Source organism: Silurus aristotelis (assembly GCF_946808225.1).
Source record: "Silurus aristotelis genome assembly, chromosome: 27".
NCBI lineage: Eukaryota > Metazoa > Chordata > Actinopteri > Siluriformes > Siluridae > Silurus > Silurus aristotelis.
This window is the reverse complement of record NC_139600.1, coordinates 7751740-7778015: the sequence shown is the minus strand read 5'-3', so window position 1 is coordinate 7778015 and position 26276 is coordinate 7751740. Positions and strand designations below refer to the sequence as shown.

At 40.8% G+C, this 26276-nt stretch overlaps 2 protein-coding genes across 2 annotated transcripts; one reads left to right on the top strand and one right to left on the bottom strand.

Annotated features, from left to right (window-relative positions):
- Positions 1–1470: 1470 nt before the first annotated feature.
- On the bottom strand, positions 1471–6324 carry LOC310721171 (butyrophilin subfamily 1 member A1-like). Its single transcript, XM_083532560.1, has 9 exons — positions 6121–6324; positions 5903–5959; positions 3942–4304; positions 3532–3828; positions 3009–3119; positions 2893–2913; positions 2787–2801; positions 2446–2478; positions 1471–2219 (listed from the first exon to the last, which is right to left on the bottom strand). Exons 1-9 carry the CDS (start codon positions 6125–6127, stop codon positions 1615–1617), a joined length of 1509 nt encoding a protein of 502 aa, XP_083388686.1. The 5' UTR covers positions 6128–6324; the 3' UTR covers positions 1471–1614.
- A 7238-nt stretch (positions 6325–13562) lies between these two features.
- Positions 13563–25188, top strand: LOC310721194 (calcium-binding protein 5). The gene is made up of 8 exons (XM_083532601.1): positions 13563–13615; positions 21123–21161; positions 21485–21629; positions 22831–22861; positions 23492–23635; positions 24065–24174; positions 24508–24655; positions 24813–25188. The coding sequence occupies exons 2-8, from the start codon at positions 21124–21126 to the stop codon at positions 24839–24841; spliced, it is 645 nt and encodes a 214-aa protein (XP_083388727.1). The 5' UTR covers positions 13563–13615; position 21123; the 3' UTR covers positions 24842–25188.
- The last annotated feature ends 1088 nt before the right edge of the window (positions 25189–26276 follow it).

The following is a 26276-nucleotide window of genomic DNA, read 5'->3' as shown; positions in this document are numbered from 1 at the left end:
CGGCACTAAGAGTGCACTGGCTTGTGCAACCCTAATGGCTGGGGTCGGTTCCCTGACGGGGGATCGAACCCGGGCCACAGCGGTGAGAGCGCCGCATCCTAACCACTAGACCGCCAGGGAACACAGCCCTGTTCACCTGCAATATCTAATTATTAACTTACTGCCCTAACATGTCCCACAGGACAGGAGAACAGGAACCTTTGTAAAGAGATAATTAACATTATTTACTTCAGCTGTCAATGGATTTAATGTTCAGTCGAATTGGTTTGTAAATATTTTCGTTTTATTAAACCACAGCTATTTGGTAGTCATTACATGACCCAAAACATTTGGCATGTTAACATAAAAAATATGAAGAAAAGTGACATTTTTACTTCAAGATGAGTAAAAGGTGTATAAATTACTAACAACTTAAGAAAAATGGTTAGTATTTATTTTCTGATTTTTTTCATGACATACAAACCTTATAAAACGTATAAATACAAATAATTATATAACAAGCATACAATTACTAACTTGAAAGCCATATAACAACTATGTAAGGCATCACAAGCTTTTTTTTTCTTGAAAACCCTGAAAACAGATAAGAAATTTAAAAAGGAGGAAAGGAGGAAAAGAGGAAGGCCAAGGAGGAGGTTTCTGGATGTGGTGAGGGAAGACATGCAGGTAGTAAGTGTGAAAAAGGCAAATGTAGGGGACATGGGGGTATGGTGACAAATCTCTGGTGACCCCTTAATAGAGGGACCATCTAGCTTATAATCGGTGCTCATTTCAAAAGCCTGCATCTCTATTAGTATGGGATTGCTTTACTGCCTACAGAATTAACAGCTTTTACATCTGAAAAGGCATCATCAATGTTAAAAGGTATACACTTATATAGCTTTTAGCACATAAGTAACTAAAAAGATACAGTACTCATTATTACCCACATCAAGCTCTAAATTACATGGCAAGTTGGAGATGTTGACTATGAGGTTAGGTACACAATACAAGCAATACAATCCAGGTACTCTATGCCACCTCAAACTCCTGAAACCAGGGACAGAGACAGTACCTGTGTCTCTAACAATGGTGTTTTTTGAGAGGACGGAGCCGGGACTGGAGGTATGTAAAAAAAGGTGCTGCCCAATACCTCCCAGTCCCCTGTGGAGACCACCTCTCAGTAGAGAGCACAGGTTTAAGGTTTACAAAAAATAAGTTTTTGGATGTGTTTGTGGTCCTAGGTGGTGAAGGGGGGAGCCAAGCCCAGGTTTATGAGTGAAGGGCAGAGCTTTTAGAAAATAAGCAGGGAAAATCACACACCTGTTTGCAATCTCGCTAATCTTGTTCTCGGTTTTAGTGAGAAAAACTTCAAAATAAAGCTAGTTCTGTTTTAACTTGTAGCTGACTTCCTGCTCTCCCTCCTCTGAGTCCAAAGCTCTCCCGGCCTTTATGCTGATGTGATCTACGCTAATTAAGCAGTTTTCAGTCTTAATGTAGTGTATGTTCATAAATGATTTTTATTTAACTTTTATTTGTTTTGGGATTGTCACTTTTGATATGACTAGGCTACACAAACTGCTCTTTATAGTCATAAGTAGGCTTGATTAAACCTTTTTTTTTGTTATGTTTAATTTATACGTGCTGATTTGCATTGCTGCCGCTAGCATTTCCTTCAGGCTCAGCTTGAATTTTGCGCAATGGGTTTATTTTTAATGGCGCTTTATCCCCTATTCCTGGATTAAACAGAGGCACAAGTTCTTCTTGGGAATTCCTCTTGATTTTCATTGTAAAGATATGAGCACTATCTGTAACATTGTAAAATGAAAGCTCACTTTTGCTAAAATCTAGCAAAACTCCAATGCTCTCTGGTGTTATGTTTTCTGGAAGTACGATTTCTGGCTCGGTGTTAACATGGAGGCCATTTTCAGGGTCTGAGCACAGGAACCAAAAACCTTTCCCTGGTGAAAAATCCTCCTTGTTGTTACCTATGGTATATGAAGCTTTGGCGACTCCAATCAGCCACGACTTCTTACATGGAACATTTGTTTGCTTTAGTCCAACTTCCCAATATGCACGGCCAGAGCTGAATTTGTTTCTTCCATGTACACATAATTCATAAGGAAAACCAGATCCTTTATAAATTTTAGCAGCCTCATCATTATCTCTCACCGCATCGTCTTGTTTGTTAAATGAAAGGAATTCTTTTTTGCAGCTTTCTTTATCTAATATAATGTTCACTGTAAAGAGAGAAAAATATGATTAATTTAACCAGTCACACAGCATGTTCAAAATATTACGATTTGGAGTGTTTTGAGTAGTTTTGAGTGACTTTGTATTGCAGTTGATTATCATCTGGGCAATAAGTTACAGGACAGGCTTTTATGGCTTATTATCCCAACTATTTAAAACTGCATTAAAAAGCCTGCCTCCTTGTATACTCATATTTTGAACAGGGAGACATACCTGTTTCTTTCCATAATTCCTCCATAGAAAAATCTAAAAGAGAAATTATTAAGTGAAAATGGGTTTAGCATAACATCACTATGAATGGCATATGCTCAACTTTGGGTATTGATTCAAAACCTCTAAGATGAGTGTTTATACTAAAATAAAGAATGCTGATTCGTGACAGGCCACATCATAATACACTGTCCTTGATTGTTTTTACGAGCACATGTCCAGATGTTTTATTTCATAATGCACTTTTCACTTTTATATTTATGTACATTGCAATCTGTAAGCTTGACTAAAGTACTTTGAGTACTTTTGAGTGATTTTAGATGGCAATGCAGGTATGCACCTACCGTTGGGTTGTTCATCTGAAAGTGTGTAGCACATTAGAAATTTAGTCACCAAGTAAATAAAATCATTTGATAAAATGAGAAAAAGGTGAATAAGGTACAGGATTACCTCTGCAAACTTCCTTATATTCTGCAACATAAATAGACAAGAATATAAATCACAGAAAAAGATCACTACACCACATGAATGTATAAAATACTATATATAAATTATAGAAAAATAACCTGATTTTGATTTATATTTCCTGTAGAAGCGGAAGAGGATAATGCCAACCAGGGCCAGAACACATAACAGTGCCAGAGTGAAAAGAATCTTCCACACCCCACTATTTTCAACTGAAAGATGAAGAAGTTGTTAAGTCTTAACATGGAACTTGTAATTAGGTATCCGTACACTAAGTTTGTATACAATTATGAAATTTAACATTGCATTTAATTAGTTGGATTTAATGTTGTAAAATGCATCAAAACCTATGATTACAAATCATTATATCATCAGACTTCTTCCACAAGTCAAATACATATATCCATATGTCTCCTAGCTTCATATTTTTAGTGATCATACATATTCTTTGTTAAATAACATTGTTTATTATTAGTATTAGATCATGTGAAGGTTTAAAGCCCTCTAAATGATCTGTTGCTACAGCAACTATAATGTATTAGAATTGGCTATAAATCCAGCAACTAAACACCTACAAATTGGACATAACTTTATATCAATATGTACAATGTTTCCATAGCAAACCTGGAAGGCCGGCCCCAATTTCCAGGCTCACATTTCTCTTCTCATCTTCTGACAGAGTGACTAAACAGGTCATCGAGTTAGAGACAGAAGATGAAAGGATGACCCAGCTGTAAATGCAAAAAAGGCCGTTCTTTTGTTCACTGTAAATGGGGGATTGGCGTTCAGAAAGAGCATCTCCTTTTTCATTGGTAGATTTCCACAGGAGACTCGGCTTAGGAAACCAGCCACAGGAAGAACAGCTAAGGTTCACAGAGTCATGACGGTGCTCAAGAGAAAGGTGAGGGAAAGACCCTAGAGCTGAACATGAAGGAAAGAGAGAGAAAGAGTGATTGGAGAGGAAGGGTGAGAAAGATGATTTGCAGATGAGTATAAAACATCATCCATATATTGAACCTTAAACTTCTACTCACCAATTAAACTGAGTTTCACAGTTTTGCTATTATATGAGTTGTCTCCGCTCACATAGCAGTGAAAAATCCCTATATCTGACAAACCAATGTTGTCCAACCTCAAGGAAACATCTCCCTGTTTCAGGCCAGCAGACTGTGGGTTTCTCAGGGTCAATGAGCTTCGATTGATGTACATCTCCACAAGGTCTGTAATGACTTTACGGTTTTGGTATAACAGTAGTGGATTTTTGAATTGGTCTGGGCGGTACCAACGAATCTCCAAATTCTCTGCATCAGTCACAGGAGTTAGCCAACATGGGAGAACCACAGAGGAACCATATTTCCCCATAATTATATTCTTAGAGCAGTTTACGGTGATGGTGTCTAAGAGAGAGGGAAATGTGTTAAATACTATAAACTAATAAACTATTGTGAAAGAACAAATCGACCAAAGAAAAACATAACAATCCCCTCTAGTGAACATTTAATTTTTAATCTTCCAGTGGTTTGACCTCACAGAGATTTTTTCTATGGTTGTCTTGACCTATCAAGGGTTAACTTTGCCAGTTATTTGTACAGGCAGTGGATTGATCTTCCAGTAGTTTGTGCATTTCATTCACAATAATGTTTCAACTTAGTCGAAATAAGTTGAAATAACATAAATAATCCAATATATGCACCATTTAACATTTTAAGAAGGCGTGTCTAGTGATGCATAAAATGCAAAGAGTTAATTAAGTGTTTACATTAGTTTCTTTCTTTCGGCTTCTCCAATTAGGGGTCGCCACAACAGATCATCCGTATTCAAGATCCGCATGTTCGATTTGGCACCTTTTTATACTGGATGCCCTTCCTAACGCAACCCTCCCCATTTATCCAGGAGTGCACTGGCTTGTGCAACCCTAATGGCTGGGGTTGGTTCCCTGACCGGGGATCGAACCCAGGCCGCAGCGGTGAGAGCGCCGCATCCTAACCACTAGACCACCAGGGAACCCTTAAATGTTTACATTGGTAACAAGTATTTTTTTTACAGAATTGAGTAGCCTTGAGGGGGGGGGGACAAAACAAAAAAACAACGCAATTATAATATTAAAATGAAGGTAGGTGGGAATGTACATTTAATTTTAATGTATATTAAATATAGGACTAAATACCTAATAAAGCTCTGCATATACCTGTAAAAGAATGACCCATTATAAACTCTGCATGTGGGCCAGACTAAGTACATAACCACCAAATATTAACCCTAAACCAACTAAGTTTGTTTATTTATTTATTTGTACATTTTTTGGGAAATGGAAATGCTGTCTAGTTTATACAGGATGGCACGGGAAATATTGGAACTAGGACCCTGGGGCATCTGCAATAGTTTTTTTTTTTTTTTTTTTTATATAATATTTTTTCAATATTTTTATTTATGGTCCACAAAACAACCCAAACATTAATTATACATTTATTTAGTGGTCAAGATAAGAAACTTGATCAGGCCAGCCATAGCACACATGCTGTATGTTTAATACATTATTAAAACCAGTGTCATTTGAATCTGATTTGAAATCTGATTTCTTTAATCATTGTGATGACATATGCTAATATACACATGTGCCTTGTAAACATGCCATTACAGATTTAGCCCGCAGGATATTGTCATACTGGGACTGATTTAGGCCTCTGAAGAAAAATTATAATGCAAGAACATCCAAAGACATACAATCATGTGCTTCTAAATCTGTGGCAACATATTTCAAGGAAGCTCGAACCACATGCAAGTGTTAAGGCCACGTGTCCACGTGCCTTTTGCACTATAATGTACTTGTACAGGCTTCTAATAATAACATAATACATATTATAATAATTATAATGTCTATAGGGCACCATATTTAGCCGGACCCCTACAACGCTCAGCTCGGTTTTATATGTATTATTTATATGTTTTATGTTTTATGTTTTTATATTTTTTTAATCCAAATGATTCTTCTTACCTGAAGCCATTACGAGGCGCGCGCCGAAAAACACAAGGCAAAAATAAACGAATGTTTCTGAAAAAAATGCAAACACATTATTAAAAACGAATTATGAATGCAGTCCAACACGTAATTTCTTCTCCGAGATTTTCCCCCTTTATCTAGCAAGCGTCGGGGAAAATAAATAAATAAAACCCTAAACACAGAATGTGTAATGTCTGTGTGCGCGAGCTTACCTTTCATTTTGTCTACAATTTCCACGGATCAGATCGTGTAGACTAAAAAATCCCGATATTTATGATCGAAGAAGAAAAAAGAATGGACCTGGTTACCAGGAAGTAACCCCAGTGCAGCTTTCACTTTCTAAATTATCCTAGTTGGGGGGTGGAGAGGGTGGAATTATCTTCCACAGCGCTATATTTGTGGCTTCCCAATCCAGAAACACGATTTGCACTGCGCATGTGCGAAAAAGGATTGAAAATAAGTAGAAGTCTTTACATATCTTTAGAAAATTATATATTAAATGTCACACACACGCATGTGTATTAACAAAATCATGTCTAACTAATGTAAACTACGGTATTTATTCGTTCCATTTATTACATTTTATTTAATCAATTTAATTTGCGCATGGGTGTAAATTTCATTTAACAGATGGGGGGGGAAATAAATATATAATTTCTTATGAGCAATTTTGGAAGGGGACACAAATAATACAGTCAAATTGTACTTCTAAAGACACAGTGTCCCCACAGTGAAAAACTTTGCTTTTATTATTATTATTGTAGCATGAATACTGCATTATTATGGTTATTTTCAAAGTTTTTCACAGGTTCAATGACAAAGCAGATTTTTCTTCAAAACTATTTATTGCATTGTTTGTGTTGTTTACAGTTAAGCAATCAACATACAATAAAATATAAACATGACTGTTATTGTGAAAAATATATATAAAATATGTAATATTTTGTAACAAAATCAATTATTAAATAATCAATTTACAGTAACTGTTCTATGTATAAAAACAACAACAAAAAACATCTGCAATTTAAAGCAAACTTACATTATTGAATGGACACTAAACAAAAGTACCAAATATGTTTTTCCTGGTATCACTGGGCCCCACAAACTCTTGGCATATGTTGTTTATGTTAAGGTTGTCGAGCTTGTCTTTGTGCACATTGCAGACTACCAGACTGTTAAGTCTGTTTTGGCCCATAGTAGCCCTTAGCCACGTCTTTAGTCTCCGCAATGCACTAAAGCTCCTCTCAGCTTCACATGAGGACACTGGAACCACCAACAAAATTCTGACAAGGACCTCAACTTGGTCAAACAACCCATGCACCTCCACTGGCATTCCCCTTAGGACCTCTGCTGCCTCTCTAATTTTCAAGTCTGAAAAAAAAAGTTCTGCCTCTTTTTTTCAAGTCAAGAAGCTTTTTTTGTCATTTCAACCATATATAGCTGATGCAGTACACAGTGAAATGAAACAATGTACCTTCAGAACCCTGGTGCTACATAAAACAACATAAAACAATAGTCACAGAAAAAAACCACAGGGCCAAGAACTAAGTAGGAGATCCTTGCCACATAAAGTGCATGTGTGCAACTGGTGCAAACAGTGCAAAAGACAACAGAAGACAGTGCAAGACAACACAGGACAAGACAATACACAAAACACAAAATAGCTCCGCCAGTACACCTGTCTTAACAAAATAACGGGCACAGTAGTAGAAAACTGTAAACAATAAAAAATATGTGGACAGAATATTGTGCTAAGAACAATACCAGCAATCCCGGAAGATGTGCAAAAAAACGGCATGTAAAAATTTTTTTTTTAAGTCCAGTTTGTACAGATCAGTCACACAAAGTGAGTATGAGTGTGTGTTGAGTCCGGTTTGTGCAGAACAGTCACACAGATGTGTGTGTGTGTGTGTGTGTGTGTGTGTGTGTGTGTGTGTGTGTGTGTGTGTGTGTGTGTGTGTGCGTGTGTGTGTGTGTGTGTGCGTGTGTGTGCGTAAGAGTTCAGTTTAGTTCTTTGTTGAGGAGCCTGATGGCTTGAGGAAAGAAACTATTGCACAGTCTGTCCTCACTATCCTCTGTAGGGTCTGGCGATCCGAGACGGTTGAAGTTCCCAAACCAGGTAGTGATGCAGCTGCTCAGGATGCTCTCAATGGTCCCTCTGTAGAACGTGGTCAGGATGGGGGAAGGGAGATGAGCTTTTCTCAGCCTTTTCAAAAAGTAAAGACGCTGCTGGGCTTTTTTGATGATCGAGCTGGTGTTGAGTGACCAGGTAAGGTTATCCGCCAAGTGAACACCGAGGAATTTGGTGCTCTTGATGATCTCCACTGAGGATCCATCGATGATCAGTGGGGAATGGTCGCTCTGTGTTCTCCTGAAGTCAACAACCATCTCTTTAGTTTTGTCGACGTTCAGAGACAGGTTGTTGGCTCTACACCAGGCTGTTAACCGTTGCACCTCCTCTCTGTATGCTGACTCGTCGTTCTTGCTGATTAGACCCATTATGGTCGTGTCATCAGTAAACTTCATGAGCACTGAGGGGCTCCAGTGCTCAGTGTGGTGGTGCTGGAGATGCTGTTTCCGATCCGGACTGACTGAGGTCTCCCAGTCAGAAAGTCCAGGATCCAGTTACAGAGGGAGGTGTTCAGGCCCAGTAGGCTCAACTTTTTAATCAGTTACTGAGGGACAATCGTGTTAAATGCTGAGCTGAAGTCTATGAACAGCATCCTTACATACGAGTCCTTGTTTTCAAGGTGGTTGAGTTTGGACGATACGCGAACTGCATGGGGTCCAGTGCGGGTGGAAGCTGGGTCTTGATGTGCCTCATGACGAGCCTCTCAAAGCACTTCATCACGATGGGTGTGAGTGCAATGGGACGATAGTCATTGAGGCAGGAGACAGTAGACTTCTTCGGCACGGGAATGATGGTCGTTGTCTTGAGGCACGTAGGAACAGTGGCGCTGCTCAGGGAGATGTTAAAGATATCGGTGAAAACATCTGCTAGCTAAGCACTTTGCCAGGAATGTTGTCTGGTCCAGCAGACTTCCGTGAGTTAACTCTGCATAGAGTTTTCCTCACTTCAGCTGTGGTTAGACAGAGCACCTGGTCACTGGGAGGAGGGATGGTCTTCCTGGCCACCATGATGTTCTGCACTTCAAACCGGGCGTAGAAGTCGTTCAGCACATCTGGGAGGGAGGCGTCACGGTCACAAGCAGGTGACATTGTCTTGTAATTCGTGATCCCCTGGATGCCCTGCCACATGCGCCGGGTGTCTCCGCTGTCCTGGAAGTGGTCGTGGATTTTCTTTGCGTGTGTGCGCTTCGCCTCTCTGATGGCACAAGACAGTTTGGCCCTTGCTGTTTTTAGGGCCGCCTTGTCCCCTGCTCTGAAGGCAGAGTCTCTTTGTTTCAGCAGCACATGCACCTTGGCGGTCATCCACGGCTTCTGGTTGGAGTGATGGTCTTGGAGATGGTCACATCATCAATGCACTTGCCGATGTAGCTGGTCACTGTTGACGTGTACTCCTCCAAGTTAATGAAATCGCCATTGGTTGCAGCTTCCCTGAACCTGTCCCAGTCAGTGCATTCAAAACAGTCCTGGAGAGCAGACATGGATCCTGCTGGCCAGGTTCTCACTTGTTTTTGAGCTGGTCTTGAATGCCTGCTGAGTGGTCTGTATGCTGGGATCAGCATAACAGAGATGTGGTCTGAGTACCCGAGGTGGGGGCGGGGCTTCGCACGGTATGCGCCCCGGATGTTTGTGTAAACAACATCCAGCGTGTTTTCTCCTCTGGTTGCAAAGTCCACATTCTGATGAAATTTGGGAAGCACAGTCCTGAGATTAGCATGATTAAAATCTCTGGCGACAATAAACAATCCCTCAGGGTGTGTGTTTTGAAGTTCGCTAATAGTCCTGTAGAGCACGCTGAGCGCTTCCTTAGCATTAGTGCTTGGTGGTATGTACACTCTGAGCACAATACCGGTGGTGAATTCCCGGGGTAAATAAAAGGGTCTAAAACCCACAACAATAAACTCCAGCAGCAATGAGCAGTAGGTAGAAACAAGTACAGAGTTCTTACAACATTCCGTGTTGATGTAAACACACAGACCGCCGCCATGAGTCTTACTGCACAGAGCTGCATTCCTGTCTGCACGAAACGCGGCTAGCCCGTCCAGCTGAATGGCGGCGTCCGGAACTCTGTCGTTCAGCCACCGTCTCAGTAAACACAAAAACGCAGCAGTGTCTGTACTCACACCGAGTAGCTTGTTGGAGTCTGACGTAGTCTAATTTATTGTCCAGGGAGCAGACATTTGCCAGCAGTAGAGATGATAGAGCAGGCCGGCTAGGGTTAGATTCCAGCCTAGCATTAGCACCCGCTCCCTTTCCGCGCTTCTGCTTCCTCGCACAGCGCTTCCGATTCCCCCTCCTCCGTCCGTCCGCCGCAGGCGACGCCAAGGTCTGGAGGCCTTGTTCTCGGAGCACGCCGAGGTCGCATAGCTTCTGCCGCAGGTCATCATTTATTGTGTTGTTTGGGTTATTTCTGAGTCCTTTGACGGTTTGCAGTTGTACACAGGGGCACCGTTTGCTCGATGTCCGTTTGCTCGGTGTTGCATAAGGTGGGCTACAAACTGAAAGTAGCACCATTTTGGGTCCGGAGCAGTCGCTGCGAGCTACTGCCGTGCCGCCATCTTGGACGTACTTCTACTGCTGCTACAGGAAAATTTCTGGTGAAAGAGAGGCAACTGTACTGCAAGAGTACTTCTGTGCAACTCGGGGTACTTATCTACTGAATCAGTTAACAATCCAGTCAAAAGGACATTCTCTAAGCTTTGCAGAGACTTTAGACTGTCTTGGTTGAAACTCTCACCAAACTGAACCTCCACACAATCCAATACTTTGAAGAACTCTGCCCTGTAATGGTCCACTGCTTTGCCAGCAAAACGCCTTGAATTTGCTGTTTCAATAGGGTCAACTAATTGTTGAGTTTACCAATGATGTAGCGTTCTCGAACAATTCAAGATAGCTCTTGTTATTTCTCTTTCCCTGAAGGTAGGATCGTACACAATCTACTGCATCCTGCATACCAGAGACAGTCTGGGTCTTCTTTTGCAGTGAAATGTTTAGTAGACTAACAAGGACCCGCTCATACTGCCCTAGCACAGCTATTATAGCAGAATTACGCACAGTCCACCTGGTTGGACATAGAGGTTTCAGTGTGGTGATGGGTTAATCTTTTTTAACTATGTTTTCAAACATTCTCTTACATTTTCCTGACTGGTTGAAAAGGATGCCCAACTGATGGACCCAAAAAAGGCAGTCCAGGATCATTGGGGAGACTGAGCAGCCAGCCTGTATGATTAAATTGACACAATGTGCCCCACATTGCACATAGAGGGCTAATGGCTGCTGCTCCCTCACTACTGCCTGTGCACCACTGTACTTTCCTGCCATATTGGAGGCACCATTGTAACTTTGCCCACTTAAAGCAGACATTGGCAGATTAAGCCTCAACAACACATCAGTAACCATTTTGGCAATGCCTTGGCCTGTTGTCTCTGATAAACTGTACAACCCAATAAACTCCTCGTGTGGCATATGGTCATGGTCCACATAGCGCAGACAGACACTTTCCTGCTAAATACCAGAAATATCCTGGGTGCCATCAACTATTAGAGAAAACTGAACAAGGGCTGGAGACCTAATCTTACTTGCAGTCCCTCGAATTATTGTATTGGCCATAATGTTTTAGGGCTTACATATGCAGTGGCACGATCAGTAAACCATTTCAATAAAACTGGTCATCCTCTTCTGCCCTAAGTTTTATAAGCTGATACAGATTCCCACTTTCTTCAGTATGGCCTCTTAAAGATTGTCCTTGCCTTGCCACATGCCGCACTGAGCTAACAATTTTCCTCAAGCAATGTCTTGGCACCTCCTGCTGTTTATGCCATGCACTAGATAACTGGGCGCTGATTGGGTTTGGCTGACGTGCAGTGACAGTCACATAATGTTGGTGGGCTTGAGAGGTCTGGTGTGATGTAAATTTTTCAATGGCTTTCTTCCAATTTCTTACTAACAAAAGCAGCATCAGGTCTATGACCTAAAGAGAATTGGTTTGAAACACCTTTGCTGCAGTAAAAACATAAGACCCATTTCAATGATGGACTGTAATGTATGGAAAGTCTTGATACTATTTCTCTTGAAATGTCAATGAAAGTATTTGTTTTTTGATTTACTGGGGAGGTGGTTGGTACGGCTTTGTGCAAGCACTGAGATCTTAATTAAAAACTGTGCTCCCTGTGCTGGTGCTGACAATATCATCTCTTTGTTCTGCTGTCTCCAGCTCCCTCCCTGGTTCTGAATCTGCCCCTTACTTTACTCTCACTATCTCAGAACAGACTGACTCCTGAAGCAGAAAAAATGCAGGAAAAGATGTTTTCCATACTCATAATAACTAACTTGTTTACATTACACTTGTTAAATTGACAGATCATACTGTAAATTGGTGAGCCTGTGATGTTCATCTGCTGAACAGCCACAACTCCAAAAACATTAAAGAAATTGTTCACCCCCCAAAAATATTCTGTCATTATCCCTTCAATAAAAGCACAACACACTTACCTGACACTGTACTGATTGACCCTGTTCTACCTGTCCCTCAATAATTTTTGTCTCCTTTGCCTGTGATTGATATTGTGCCATTAGTATTTTTCTTAAGCACCCATTCTTAAAACCAAATTGCCTTAATATGTCAACTTTTTATACTTACTTGGCGTTTAGATGCACTGAAAAATGATCTTATGTCCATTTTCCTTTTTTCCATTATTTTATCTAGTCTATGACACTGCAAGGCAAGGAAAGTTTATTTATACTGTAGCACATTTCATACACAATGGTAATTCAAAGTGCTTTACATAAAGAAAGTAAAAAAAATAAAAAAAAAATCACCACAATAAAAACAAGGAATTAAAAAAGGTTTAAAATTGTATTTAAAATTAATTAAAACACTCGGATAATTTTTTTTGAGGGGACAATCCTCGGATGGGGGGACAACCCTCGGATAGGGGGGACATGTCCAGGATTTACGTCAATGAATTTGCGGCAATTTCATCGAATACTCAATGTAATATAATTATAATTTATAATTTACTATAATTTATAATAAGTTATTTTTATCAAGAGAATCACTAGTAAATTATTCTTGCCGGTATTGTCAACAGTTTCGACACACGTAATTTGCGCACATGCCCAGTAACAAATCATGTTTCAGGTACGGATTGAGTAGTGACAATTATATCTACACTAATATTACCTGCAATACGTGCAATATTACCTGTGTGCAATATTACCTGCAATACGTGCGTAACTAATTATTACTAGTGTTTTTTTTTAATTATTTGTATGACTACATTGTGTTGTGTATATATACTGTATACTATAGTATGTGTCTATTATTTTATATACTTGCATTTATTTTTCCTTTGCTGCTGTAACAGAGAAATTTCCCCAATGTGGGATGAATAAAGTTCCCCTTTTGGGAACTTTGAGCTGCGTCGAAACACTTTGGGAACACCCCCCGCGTTTTCCGCAATCTGAACCACGTGTAAAATCTGACCAATAGGCAAGTCGTGACGTCTTCGGCGGGCCAGTAAACCAGGAAGCTACAAAATGGCTGCGCAGTGGTAGCGACACTGGCTTCTGCTCATTCAGGTAAGCGCTGCTTATGTGTGATTCTGATCAAATGATGGCTAGCAGACAAAATTATCGTGAGTGGGTTCATCTGTGTCCCTGTTTCATTACAGGGAAGGATACGCACGATCGGTGCATTGTTTGCTTGGGAGTGGAGCATGCTCAATCGGCTCTCGAGGGGGACAATTGTTCGCATTGTAGCCACATGGCTATGTGCATGCTTCGCTCCCGGAGAGTGTTCTTTGAGAAGAGTGCTCTCCCTCGTGGCTCCGGCCCCGCTCTTGCCGAGGCAAAAAGTCGCCAGCATTTGTGAGGCTAGCAGGCTGATTTAGCAGAAGGTTTGAAGTCGGATGAGTCCTCTCCAGCCTCCCCTGCTGAATCGAGCACCTGCTCTCTTGGGGAAGCAGGCCCAACGGCTGCTTCTTCTCCTGGCGTGAGCAGCGCAGTGTTTCCTGTCTCTCCCTCCGAGGAGGATGATGGATGCTAGCAAGCCCATGTGCAAGGCCCCCTCACAGCCTGTGCTGTATGAGGAGCTCTTCGAGGTCATGACACGGGCCGTGTCCAAGCTGGATCTAGCTTTGCCGTTTGAGAGGCAGAAGCAGCGCGCCCAGTAAGTTGGATGATTGTTTCCTGCACCCCGTGTCACTGCCTCGGCGCCGAGGCCTTCCGTTCTTTCCCGACCTGCACACCGAGGTGTCAACACAACTTGCTCTACGTGAACGTGGTTGGAGCCAAGAAGTGTGGCTATGTGGAGAGGAGACGCTAGCTAGCTATCTCTCTCCTAGCGTAGTATCGTCGCTTAAGACCCTGGTAGGTATTCCCTACTAAGCCATTGCGTGCAACATCAGCCTTAGTGGGGAAGGCTTATGCGGCAGCAGGCCAGGCTGCGGGTTGCCTCCACACCATGGGTGTGTTGCAGGTATACCAGGCTGACTTGCTGCAAGATTTGGATGAGGGACTTAGCTCTGGGGCCGATGATATTAAGGAGTTGCGTGGCGCTGCCGACCTAACCCTGGTAGCCACAGAGAGGCATCTGTGGCTCACCGTATCTAACCTCCCATATAAGGACAGAGCTGTGCTGTTAAATGCCCCGATGACTCCTCCTGGGCTGTTTGGCGACACTGTAACGGCAGTCGTAAATAGATTCCAGGAGTCTAAGAAGCAGTTGGCTGCATTTCAGCAGTACCTCCCACGCCGATCTCATGGGGCTGTTCGGCGGCAGCCCCAGCCTGGTCCTTCCAGGCACCGCAAAGCCCAGAAACAGAGCGTTGCCACCTGATCTCTGTGGGCAGGGCCTAAGGGCCCCGGCTACGTTCTAAGCCCAAAAAGGAGCAGGCTGACCTGAGGGTCACCCTTGCCTCCAACAAATGGGCTGTGGTGCATAGGTCCTGACGGCCGACAGTTGGGGGGACGGTGTACACCTCACGCTACGGTGCCCGTCCCTCCCCAGCAACACTAGGAGGCCAGGTCGTTGGCACAAGATGTGCTTCAGAGCATGCCCCCCCTCCACTTCTGCCCAAAGATTTGGTACGGATGTGGGAGATCCTCCGCCTCTCAGGAGGTTTTAACGGCCGCAGTACGGTGCTCCGGCCGTTCGGGTCCAGGAGGCCGGTTTGTTAGCCCTGCCATGGGATGTGGCTCAGGGCACAGCCTCCCTACAGCGGTTCACTCCCTGTCTTTTTGCCCGAAAGTTTGTTGTTAAAGGGGGAGATCCGGCACCTCTTGCAAGGTGTCATCGGCTGCAGAGCACCGCTCCAGCCGCTCTGAGTGGGTCAGAGGCCAGCCCCGAGTGGTTGGTTCCCCTGAGAAACTTTCTGACAGCTTGGGAGGGGCTGCCAGAGGTCTTCCAGTGGGTCCTGCGTACTGTAGAGAAGGGCGATTTAGTTTGTGTTATCTCCTCCCCAGTTTAACGGGTTGTGTCCCACCCTGGTGGAACTCGAGCAGGCTCTGGTCCTAAAACAAGAGGTGCGCACTTTCCTGGGGAAATGGGCCATCAAGGTGGTTCCCCCCTCGGATCGAGAGTCAGGCTACTACAGCTCGTATTTAGTTTTTTTCCGAAGAAGGATGACAGGTTGCGTCCTATTCTGGATCTTCGCTCCTTGAACCGCTCACTTATGAGGCTCAGGTTTAGGATGCTTACACTCAAAGAGGTCGTGTCTCAGATCAGGTCCAAAGACTGGTTTGTCACGATAGATCTGACGGAGCAAACTCTGCTCTCTGGAGTTCTGGAGAGAGTTCGCCGGGAAGGAGTCCGTCTCCTCCTGGTAGCACCTCGATGGCCAGGCAAGCCATGGTTTGCGGATCTGGTGTCTCTGCTCGAGGGCCCTCCGTGGGAAATTCCTCCCAGGTGGGATCTCCTCTCGCAGGCGGGCGAAACCATGATTCACCCCCGCCCGAAGTTGTGGAAGCTGCGGCAGTAGAGACCCTACTCCATTCCAGAGCTCCCTTCACGAGGAGGTCATATGCGGCACAATGGCGGCTGTTTACGTCATGGTGCTCACACTATGACTTAGACCTGATTGGTTCAGTTCTGGAGTTCTTACAGGAACAGTTTGCCACAGGGTTAACCCCTTCAACCCTGAAGGTTTACGTGTCTGCCATCGTGGCATATATCACCCCGCCTGTGGGGCAGTTGCTGGGTAGGCACCCTATGGTGACACGTTTCCTCCTCAGGCCTGAGGCCTGTCTGGGACTAGGCAGTTGTGTTGGCGGCTCTATCCGAGCCCCCCTTCGAGCCCTTGGCCGAAGTGGCCCTTAGGTACCTGTCAGTCAAGACCGCCTTTCTCTTGGCAATTTCCTCCCTAAAGAGAATCGGGGATCTGCAGGCTCTGTCCGTGGCCCCGTCCCGCCTGAAATTTGCCCTTAGCATGGCCAAAGTGTTTCTGTATACGAAACCTGGGTACGTACCTAAGGTGCCTACGGCTCCAACACAACCTCCTCCATTTCTTGCCCCCGGCCAGGAAAACCAGAATCGACTGTGTCCAGTGGGAGCACTGGACGCTTACCGCCACAGGACAAGTCCATGGAGGAAGTCGGAGCAGCTGTTCGTCTGCTATGGCCTGAATAGGAAAGGTTTCCCGGCCAAAAAGAAGACGTTAGCAGGTGGGTAGTGGTTGCCATCTTGTCGGCTTAGGAGTCCTCTGGCCTACTTACTCCACTTGGAGTGTGGAGGCCTCTACGGCCTGGTCCGCTGGAGTGTCACTCCAGGACAATTGTGGCGCTGCGGGTTAGTTTACCCCACTGACCTTTATCAGATTCTATGACCTTGACCTCAGACCGTCGCTACCACCGCGCAGCCATTTTGTAGCTTCCTGGTTTACGCGTTGTTGCCCGACGATGACGTCACAACTCACCTATTGGTCAGATTTCACACGTGGTTCAGAGTGCGGAGAACACAGGGGCGTTCCCAAAGCGTTTCGACGCAGTGCTTCGTTCCCTTGGGGAACTAGAGTTACATACGAAACCTAGAGACGGTATATCTTATTTTATCTTATCTTAGATATAAAATCCCTAAACACCAAGTTTTTTCTAGATAAAGATAAAAACATTTGTATTTATCAACTGATATCAGTGGTTTATGACTACAAAAACATCTCCAGTTACTTAAAATCTCAAATCAGTTGGAAAATTATTCAACAAGTAAATATGTCATGTATATTTTTGGCTTTTTTTTCAATCTTGATATAGAAGGGTTAATTTAGAAAGAATTAAAAGTCTTGTCAGCAAGGAACAGGCTTCTCTGTGTTTACCTCATCACCATTATAGCTTTCCTTGTACTTTAGGTCAGAACATTCCTCGTTCCCTTTGGACTAATTGAAAAAATAGAAATGTAAATCTTAAGTAATAACTGACCATCATTGAGAGAATAGAAAAAACAGGCAAATACAAATTACACTGGCAAGCTCTTTTCTATATTTTTAGAGCACTATAATGATGCAATTACATACACAAACACAATTACAGGTATATACTCCAAAACAGACAATAACAGACAACTGATGGATTTTCTATGGAAGTACATGTATGTGATATGGTACAACACAGTGGCGGGCGGTGCATTTGGAGACCAAATTAATTTCTCTTCCTCTGTAGGCATAAAAAGTCTAACTCAGATGTATTAATGTGTGCAGCGCACTACAGAAGTTTTTTGCCAGTCGAACTGTAACAGTTTCCCTCTGACCAACCAATCAGAGGATGGAAAAATGCTGACGCTATTCTCGGCCAGCTAGCTGGCCCTGTGAGGCGAATATGAAATCTGATTGGTTAAAGAAACAGAGCTAATTCTTAAGGAGACTATGGTAAAAAAGGCCCAGCACTACAGACTTTGAAGACTCTGGGCAGAATAGAATGACATGGCAACGCTACGCAATGAAAAGAATAAACTGTTAGGAATAAATTAACACAATTTCATGAGACAAATATTAGAATTTATGTTGTAAATGTAGGTCAGTGCTTCTGATAGTGTTTAGGCCAGCAGAGAAGGCTTTGCTGGCCCTGACCGCCCGCCACTGGTACAACAAACATATCACAGTGCTGCAAATACATTAGTAATATGGTATAAACATTATAGTAGGTAATGAATACTACAACAAATAGTATTTTTAAATGTAAAAAATGTGCTATATCCACTGTATATAGGAATCAAAGGAAACAACTAAGGGAATTAATAAAACAACTGTAGTAGTGTTAAAAAAGGTTCCCGCTTTAATCCTCGAAGCCCCGCCCCTTTTGTGACGTTCGCTTCCGCTAGGGTTGTAGTAGATCCCCAGTAATGCCCTAATGAAAGGAACGGGCACCTGCATTTGAAGAAAGGCAAGACAACAGGGAGACAGTGGGCAGAAAAAAAAGCAAAACTTTACAAACATATAAATTATATTGGCAAAAGTATTTACTCGCTTGCCTTCACATGCTGATTAACTTAAGTAACATCCAATTTTTAATCCATAGGGTTTAATATGATGTTGGCCCACCATTTGCAGCTATAACAGCTTTAACTCTTCTGGGAAGGCTTTCCACAAGGTTTAGGAGTGTGTTAATGGGGATTTTTGATCATTCTTGCAGAAGCGCAAACACCAAACCCAGACTCGTCGACCCGAGTGCCAGACAGTGAAACGTGATTCGTCACTCCAAAGAGAACACGTTTCCACTGTTTTAGAGTCCCGTAGTGGCGTGTTTTACACAACTGCATCCAGTGCTTAGCATTGCACTTGCTGATGTAAGGCTTGGATGCAGCTGCTTGACCATGGAAACCAATTCCATGAAGCTCTCTACGTACTGTCCTTGAGCTAATCTGAAGGCCACATGAAGTTTGAAAATATGTAGCTATTTATTCTACAGAAAGTTGGTGACCTCTGTGCACTATGCATCTCAGCGTCCCCTGAATTTAATGATTCGGATGGGTGAGTGAATACTTTTGGCAATATAGTGTACGTGCTTGGTCTAGTGGTTAAGACGCAGCGCTCCCACCGCTGCGACCCGGGTTCGATTCCCGGTCAGGGAACCATCCCCAGCCACTCTTAGTGCCGGTCCCAAGCCCGGATAAATTGGGGAGGGTTGCGTTAGGAAGGGCATCCAGTGTAAAACATGTGCCAAATCAAACGTGCGGAGGATCCGCTGTGGCGACCCCTAACGGGAGAAGCCGAAAAGAAAGTTTAGTGTACGTGCTTTTGCGGCACGTAACAATCTTCGAGTAAAAAAAAACTTGAATCATCTAGATCGAGATCAAAAATATTTGGTGAAATAAAATCATAAAAAACCAACAGGAGAACTTGTGGTGATGTTTTAATAGTGAAAGTAAGAGCATTTCCACATGCACAGTTTAAAGAGAATTCAAGTGATTGGGACTAAGGAGCTAAAAAAAAATTTATCTGTAAGGTTAATTGGAAAACAAACTACAATTTGTTAGGAAGCATGAGGTCTGAAGCAAGGTTAAAAGGTAATGTGGTCTGAATGAAATGAGTGGACATTGAACAGAAAAGTGCACTTCATACTCCTTGTGAAATATGTTATGTTTACGTTGAAATATTTGTATTTAGTGATGGATTGTGCTGATTAGGTGGTTGGTGCAAGTCACACAATTACAAAATTTGGCTCCATCTCTCTTTTTTTAATTAAGATTTTACATAATACACCTACTTTGACCTAAACACAGTTTGTTTGTTTTATTTAGCTATTTAATTAGTCAGTTTAATGTCATCGACATTAACTTAAACGTTAAAATGTATATATATTTTTTTCACAATTTTCAATGTAGAAACAAATAACTAAAAGGTAGTATAGCAGGATGTACAGGCAAAGCTGTCCTGGCTGTTTGATAGGAGGTTAAATCCATTTACTATCGTTTTTGCTCAGCTTTAGCATGACTAGATCTCTGAACTTTGCTCTTCTGTCTCACACACACTAATGTTAGCACACTAATCTGACCACATTTAACCTGCTAATCACTCTTTATCCCATTGATGAAGGATGGATGAAGGAAGGTCAGAGGAAAAACACTGCGATAGTGGAACGATCAGAAGAGTTAATTTATGTTAGTCTAGTTCTTTGGTGTGGCTCCAAACAGAGCTATTTTTCCTTTTTGTTTTGAACCTTTTAAATGAACTGAAGGTAGAACAGCAGGGGAGGATTCACACAGGTCAGTTGTGTATATTTCCTATCATGATTCCACAAATTTATGTGCAGTAAAACTGATAAATGTATACCATTTAAATGTTGAATAATGCAAAACGTGATCTTTAATAATTTTCATGCAGCAAGGAATCAACAGTAGGACATTTACTTAAAATCCAATTTGTGAGGTCAGACCATGAAATCAGTAAAAGTGGGTCTATTTATTTAAATATATTTTTGCTAGGAACTGTCTAAATTTCATATTGTTAGCAAAATAACAAAACTGATCTGGGGTAATACAAGAAAAAAAAATCCTACATAGTTTTGCTTCTTTTTCTTCCATGTTTGGAAAAGCAAATAAAAACAAACAAGAAGGTTCTTAACTGGAGAACACTAAACTCCTTAACCTGTTCAAGTTTCAAGCTTAACTAGTCATAAACAGAAGGAGATTATTAGCAAATATATTTTTTTAGGGCTGTAACGCAACAGACAAACAAGAAAACAAAGACTTTCTTCTTGGTGAACATCCTTCTCAGCTTTATCGACATTCCTGATAACCAATCTAGACTGAGTACAAGCACTTGGTGATTAATGACAGTCGGTTAACCTTGCAAGAGCAGTGACAGAAAGAGGAAGACTAAAAAAAAACAAAAGGAATAAAAACACCACACACATGCACAATACATTGTGATTTAGACCTACAGACATAACAAATAAAGGAATTAATAGGCATCCATCCATCCATCCATATATATATATATATATATATGTGTGTGTGTGTGTGTGTGTGTGTGTGTGTGTGTGTGTGTGTGTGTGTGTGTGTGTGTGTGTGTGTGTATTTATGTGCTATAAGTGTAGAACTCAGTACTGCAAAATATATAAACATTAAACCCTGGTGCACTTCTTGTCTGTTCTGTAGAATGGCACAGAAGAGTGAGAGAGCACCCTCCACAGACAGGTACAAGAAAGCAGCATTCATTTTTTGTTAAATAACCTAATACACTCCAGACCTTATTAATTTCTAAATGACTTTTGGAAACCTAAGCTTCCATTAATGTTTATAAACGGAAATTCTTTTGCATTCGGAGTGTTTTTTTTCTCCAAATTAGTTAATTAAGTTGCTTTTCTAGATTTCTTTCAAATTTATAATAATTTAAAACTGATAAAAGTGCCATTTTTCTCCAATTACAAGTCTCTGTCTCTCTCTCTCTCTCTCTCTCTCTCTCTCTCTCTCTCTCTCTCTCTCTCTCTCTCGTTCTCTCGCTCTCTCTGTCTATAAAGTGCTAAAGCTGAAGGAGTTGCTCTTAAACCCAGCCTCCGAAAGACACCATCATCAGATACATTAAATAAATCAAAAAGCACGAAATCGAATGAAGAAGCAATGAACGAGATGTACACAAACCTACTCAATAATGTGTTTGGACAGGTATATTAGTCCAATTCGATACATTTTTTTTCACAGTGTACACATTTTATTTGTATTTGGTGCTATCCATTTTTGCCCTCAGTATTGAGCAGGTTGCCATTTAAAGCTGATGTAACACATCCATTTAACTATATTTCCCCAACACCATGCTTCATTATTTGGGTGGAGTTTCCCTATGGATAGTGTTTCTAACAAACGTTCAGCATTGTGCCAAGGACAAAAACCTTTACCTGGCTTTGTTCCTTAGTCTATTTTATGCAGTTGGTTTGTCTGTTCTTTAAATATCTCTGGGGCCTTTTCAGGAACAGCTGTATTTAAATGGATTACATTTTGATTTGATAATTGATTTGTGGTCTACATTCAAATAATTATGGTGACTTTTGATGGGAACTAGTTGCATCAGCATGCTGTAATGTCTTACGATACCTAGAAATTAGCCTGTATATTTTTTCTTATAACTTTAACATTATGGGATTTTTAATATTGGTATATAATCCTAAATATTTCAGTTTAAAGTTTTAATTCAGGGGAAGTGAAGCAGGTTACTGTATGCCTATTGGTAAAACACAAATAATGTCTGTCTCAAGTTACACAGTCTTGTCTGTAATCTCTTGTGAGTGTGTATTTATGTAACTGCCTGTGAACAGCATAGAGAAGTTGAATCCCCTTGTAATGCCTTCCAGACAGCCGGGTTAATGCCTCTGTTAATTAGACTCAACATGATTTATGCAAGGAAGGAGTTTTTCTTTTAATGTATAGCATTTTAGTCTTGCAAGCAGAATTATGTTGAAATGGTGTGTGTGTGTGTGTGTGTGTGTGTGTGTGTGTGTGTGTGTGTGTGTGTGTGTGTGTGTGTGTGTGTGTGTGTGTGTGTGTGTGTGTGTTATTCTGGAAACTGATCATCCAGTGAAGTTTTGTATTGCGCCACCAGGGGAAACGCTTTTATTATATTTACTAGTTAGATTCTGAGGAAAAAAGCAATATTTGGCAAAAGATTTTATATATTCCAAGTCATCATTTTTTAAAGAAGATTTTTTTTAAATATTCATGACCTGTTTTCAAGTGCTTTTTTAAATGTGTTTGTGTCTGAGTGTGTGAGAAATGGTGTTCAGTATGACTAATTGATTTATTGAAGGATTTAATCAAGCAGTCATATTATAGGTAACAAAGACTTTTTCTTCCCCCTTTGTTCCTTTATTAGGAGAGGGAATTATCCCAACCTGAATTAGATGGTGAGTATCCTTCATCCATTATTAAACATACATTATACATTATACACACTATTTAGTTATTAATATATTTAAATTAATTTACCTATTTAAAGAAAAAAGATTCCATTATATTCTTTTCCAGATTTGCTAAGCAAAAAATTTAATACTTTCCATAATTAGTGAGAAGGTAGTGTGGTATGTTTGGTGGATTTAATGTTGTTTAATGTATAATTTTTCTATCACATTTTGAAATGTTTTATTGTTCTTATATTACAGCAAGTGAAAAAAGATTAGAAAGAAAGTGCAAACGGTCATTTACGAAATTACTACTCTACATTTGATTGATGGGTTACAATAAATGTTGTGAAATGTACATAAAATTATATTACATTTAATATAAACAGCAACTATATATGCCATAGAAATTCCAAAGAAAGTTGCTACTATTAAAATGATACAATATTAGAATAATTATATTATAAACAACTTTTCTGGTATAGAAAATTATTCAACAGCAGAGCTGTGCTATAAAAACCCATAATTTGTTATAGCATTCTGTCAAAAATATTTTTTATGTCAGAGTACTGGATACATGTTTATTAATTGAATTATAAATAAAATCATTTCTATAGCAACGGTGTTATTGTTTAGATCTGGCTGAGGCATTCAAGGAATTTGACTACGATCAGGATGGATTTCTGAACTACAAAGACCTGGCTGAGTGCATGAGAACAATGGGTTATATGCCCACTGAGATGGAGTTACTGGAAATCCTTCAGCAGATCAAGATGAGGTGTGAGTGTCAATTTTCTGTGTGTTTTTGGCACTGTGCATAGCTTATTGTACTGTAGAAGCTACCTTTGTTTGACCACAGTCTGTGTTTGTGTGTGTCCATGTGTGTATGTGTGTGTGAGTGTGAGAAAGAGGGGAGAGCGAGAGCGAGAGCGAGAGCGAGAGAGAGAGAGAGAGAGAGAGAGAGAGCGAGAGACAGAGACAGAGAGAGAGAGCAAGAGAGAGAGAGAGAGAGAGAGAGAGAGAGAGAGAAAGAGAGAGAGAGAGAGAGAAAGACTTATTCTACTGTAATCACTTTATTACAGTTTGACTGATCACAGTCTGTGTGTGTGTGTGTGTGTGTGTGTGTGTGTGTGTGTGTGTGTGTGTGTGTGTGTGCGTGTGTGCGTGTGTGCGTGTGTGCGTGTGTGTGCGTATGTGTGTGCAACACAGTGGGTGGATTAATGGATTTTGATGATTTCTGTGAGTTGATGGGGCCAAGAATGATGGTCGAAACTGCACATATGCTGGGACTCAAAGAATTAAAGTGCTCTTTTAAACAGGTGAGCTGTAATATAGACACACACACACACACACACACACACACACACACACACACACACACACACACACACACACATACACCACACACACACACATATGGTCATCAGTCACCTGAATGGAATACAATTCATTTCAGCAGACGCCCTTATCCAGGGTGACTTACATCTAAGCAGGGGAGGGTTAAGGGCCATCAGTGGCAGTGGGATTTGAACTTGTGACCTCCAATGCCTTAACTACTGAGCTAACACCTCCACCTAAGATTATACAAACTGGATTATGCAACTTTTTTTTTTTAAACACAAGATGAAAATAAAGCCTCATATTTTGATTAGTTTGACACAGATGGAGATGGAAAGATCACTCTGGATGAAATGAGGGAGGCGGTAAAAACGTTACTTGGTGAAAAATTAAAGAAAGGAGAGTTGGAGGAGATTCTCAAGGAGATGGACCTGAATGGAGATGGCACTGTGGACTTTGATGGTACTATTCACACACATGCACCCTTTTTTTATATTATTAGATTAATGCAGATGTCAGAGGGTTTTTTTGTAGCATTGTAATCTTGCATTGAATATTATACTGGCATTCTCATGCAGATTGGAAAATGACGTGTGTGTTTGTGTGTGTTTTCTTGTAGAGTTTGTTATGATGTTGTCAGCCCAGTAGCTGTCACTATGCAGCATTCTATCTTCTCTCACAATTCACAGTCCTTTTGACATGTGTAATATTTATTTGTGAAAAAGTACAAAAAGATTGGGACTGCAATCTGTGACTGAATTCACAAAAAGTCTTCTGAAGATTTAGCCTGTTTAAAACTGCATGATAACTTTAAAGTTATAGAAAGATCATGTTAATTATGCTGTTAACTCTGTTTATGTCTGCAAATATGTGTATATGTGCTATTGTATTAAAGGTATTTTAGTCCTGCTACCTCTTTAGATTTTATAAATATTATAATACTGGACATAAAGTGCAGGGAAAATAAATAAATAATAAAAAGTAAAAAAAAAAAAAAAAAAAGTTTTACTTACTTGTTTACATACTTGTTTGTGGGGTTTTTACCAGGGCTTTCACTACATTCAGTAGTTAGATTCTATGATTTTGAGGACATAAGCTATACAGGTAGTGTAACAAAAAAAACAATTCAATATAGACTAGTAGGCATTAGAAGGCAAGCACACAAAAATATGAGTATTTTTCCCTTTTGGTCTAAAATTATGAAGTACAATTAAGTACACTTCTCTATAATGAAGTTGTTTTTGGAATGCCCTGACACCTCTAAAACATCAACACTGGCACATAATTACCTGAGTGCTCAGGCCTATTTGAATAGATTTTTTTTTTAAACAAATAAAGTGTCACATGTTGGATAGAGAAGTAAAACATACACAAATATATACTGTCATCTGTAAGACTTAAAACTCTATTTACATTTATGGCATTTGACAGACACCCTTATCCAGAGTGACTTTCAGCTGAGTAGCTAAGAGATAAGGGCCTTACTCAAGTGGCAGCTTAACTCGTAATTTTCCAATCCAAAGTCAAACATTTTAATCGTTGAGCTTCCACTTCCTATATGGTATGTTTAAAATGAAAACCTACAGGTTAAGCAATCAAACATCACAGTGACGTGTTATTATGCAATTGTTGAAAAGCTAAAGGGCAAACATATCTTAACCAAGTGAATAGATATAAATCAAAATGGCTATGTTAAGGTTCCTATAGTAATTTTCTCCTACAGACCTGAGTATTATGAGTCATTTGCCAATCTGATACTCCATTTGATTCTGCACACCAAACTACACAAAGCACCTCTTTTATTTGATCACATTCTGGGGATCAAATATGCTGTAATCTACTGAAGGCTACAGAATAAAGCATCATTTTTGTGTTTGTGGGTGTGTTTGTTTAAGGCTATCATGTCCTGCCTAACTAAAATTTATGATCGTAAATATATAAATAAAAAAAAAAAAGGGGGGGGGGGGTGCATGCAAAAATATCAGAAATAGCCAAAAGATTTTAAACAAAAAAATACATAAAAAGGGAAAAAGATGCCTGATACACTAAAGTAGTGTGTAATGTGAAATGTGGTTGTTGTCGT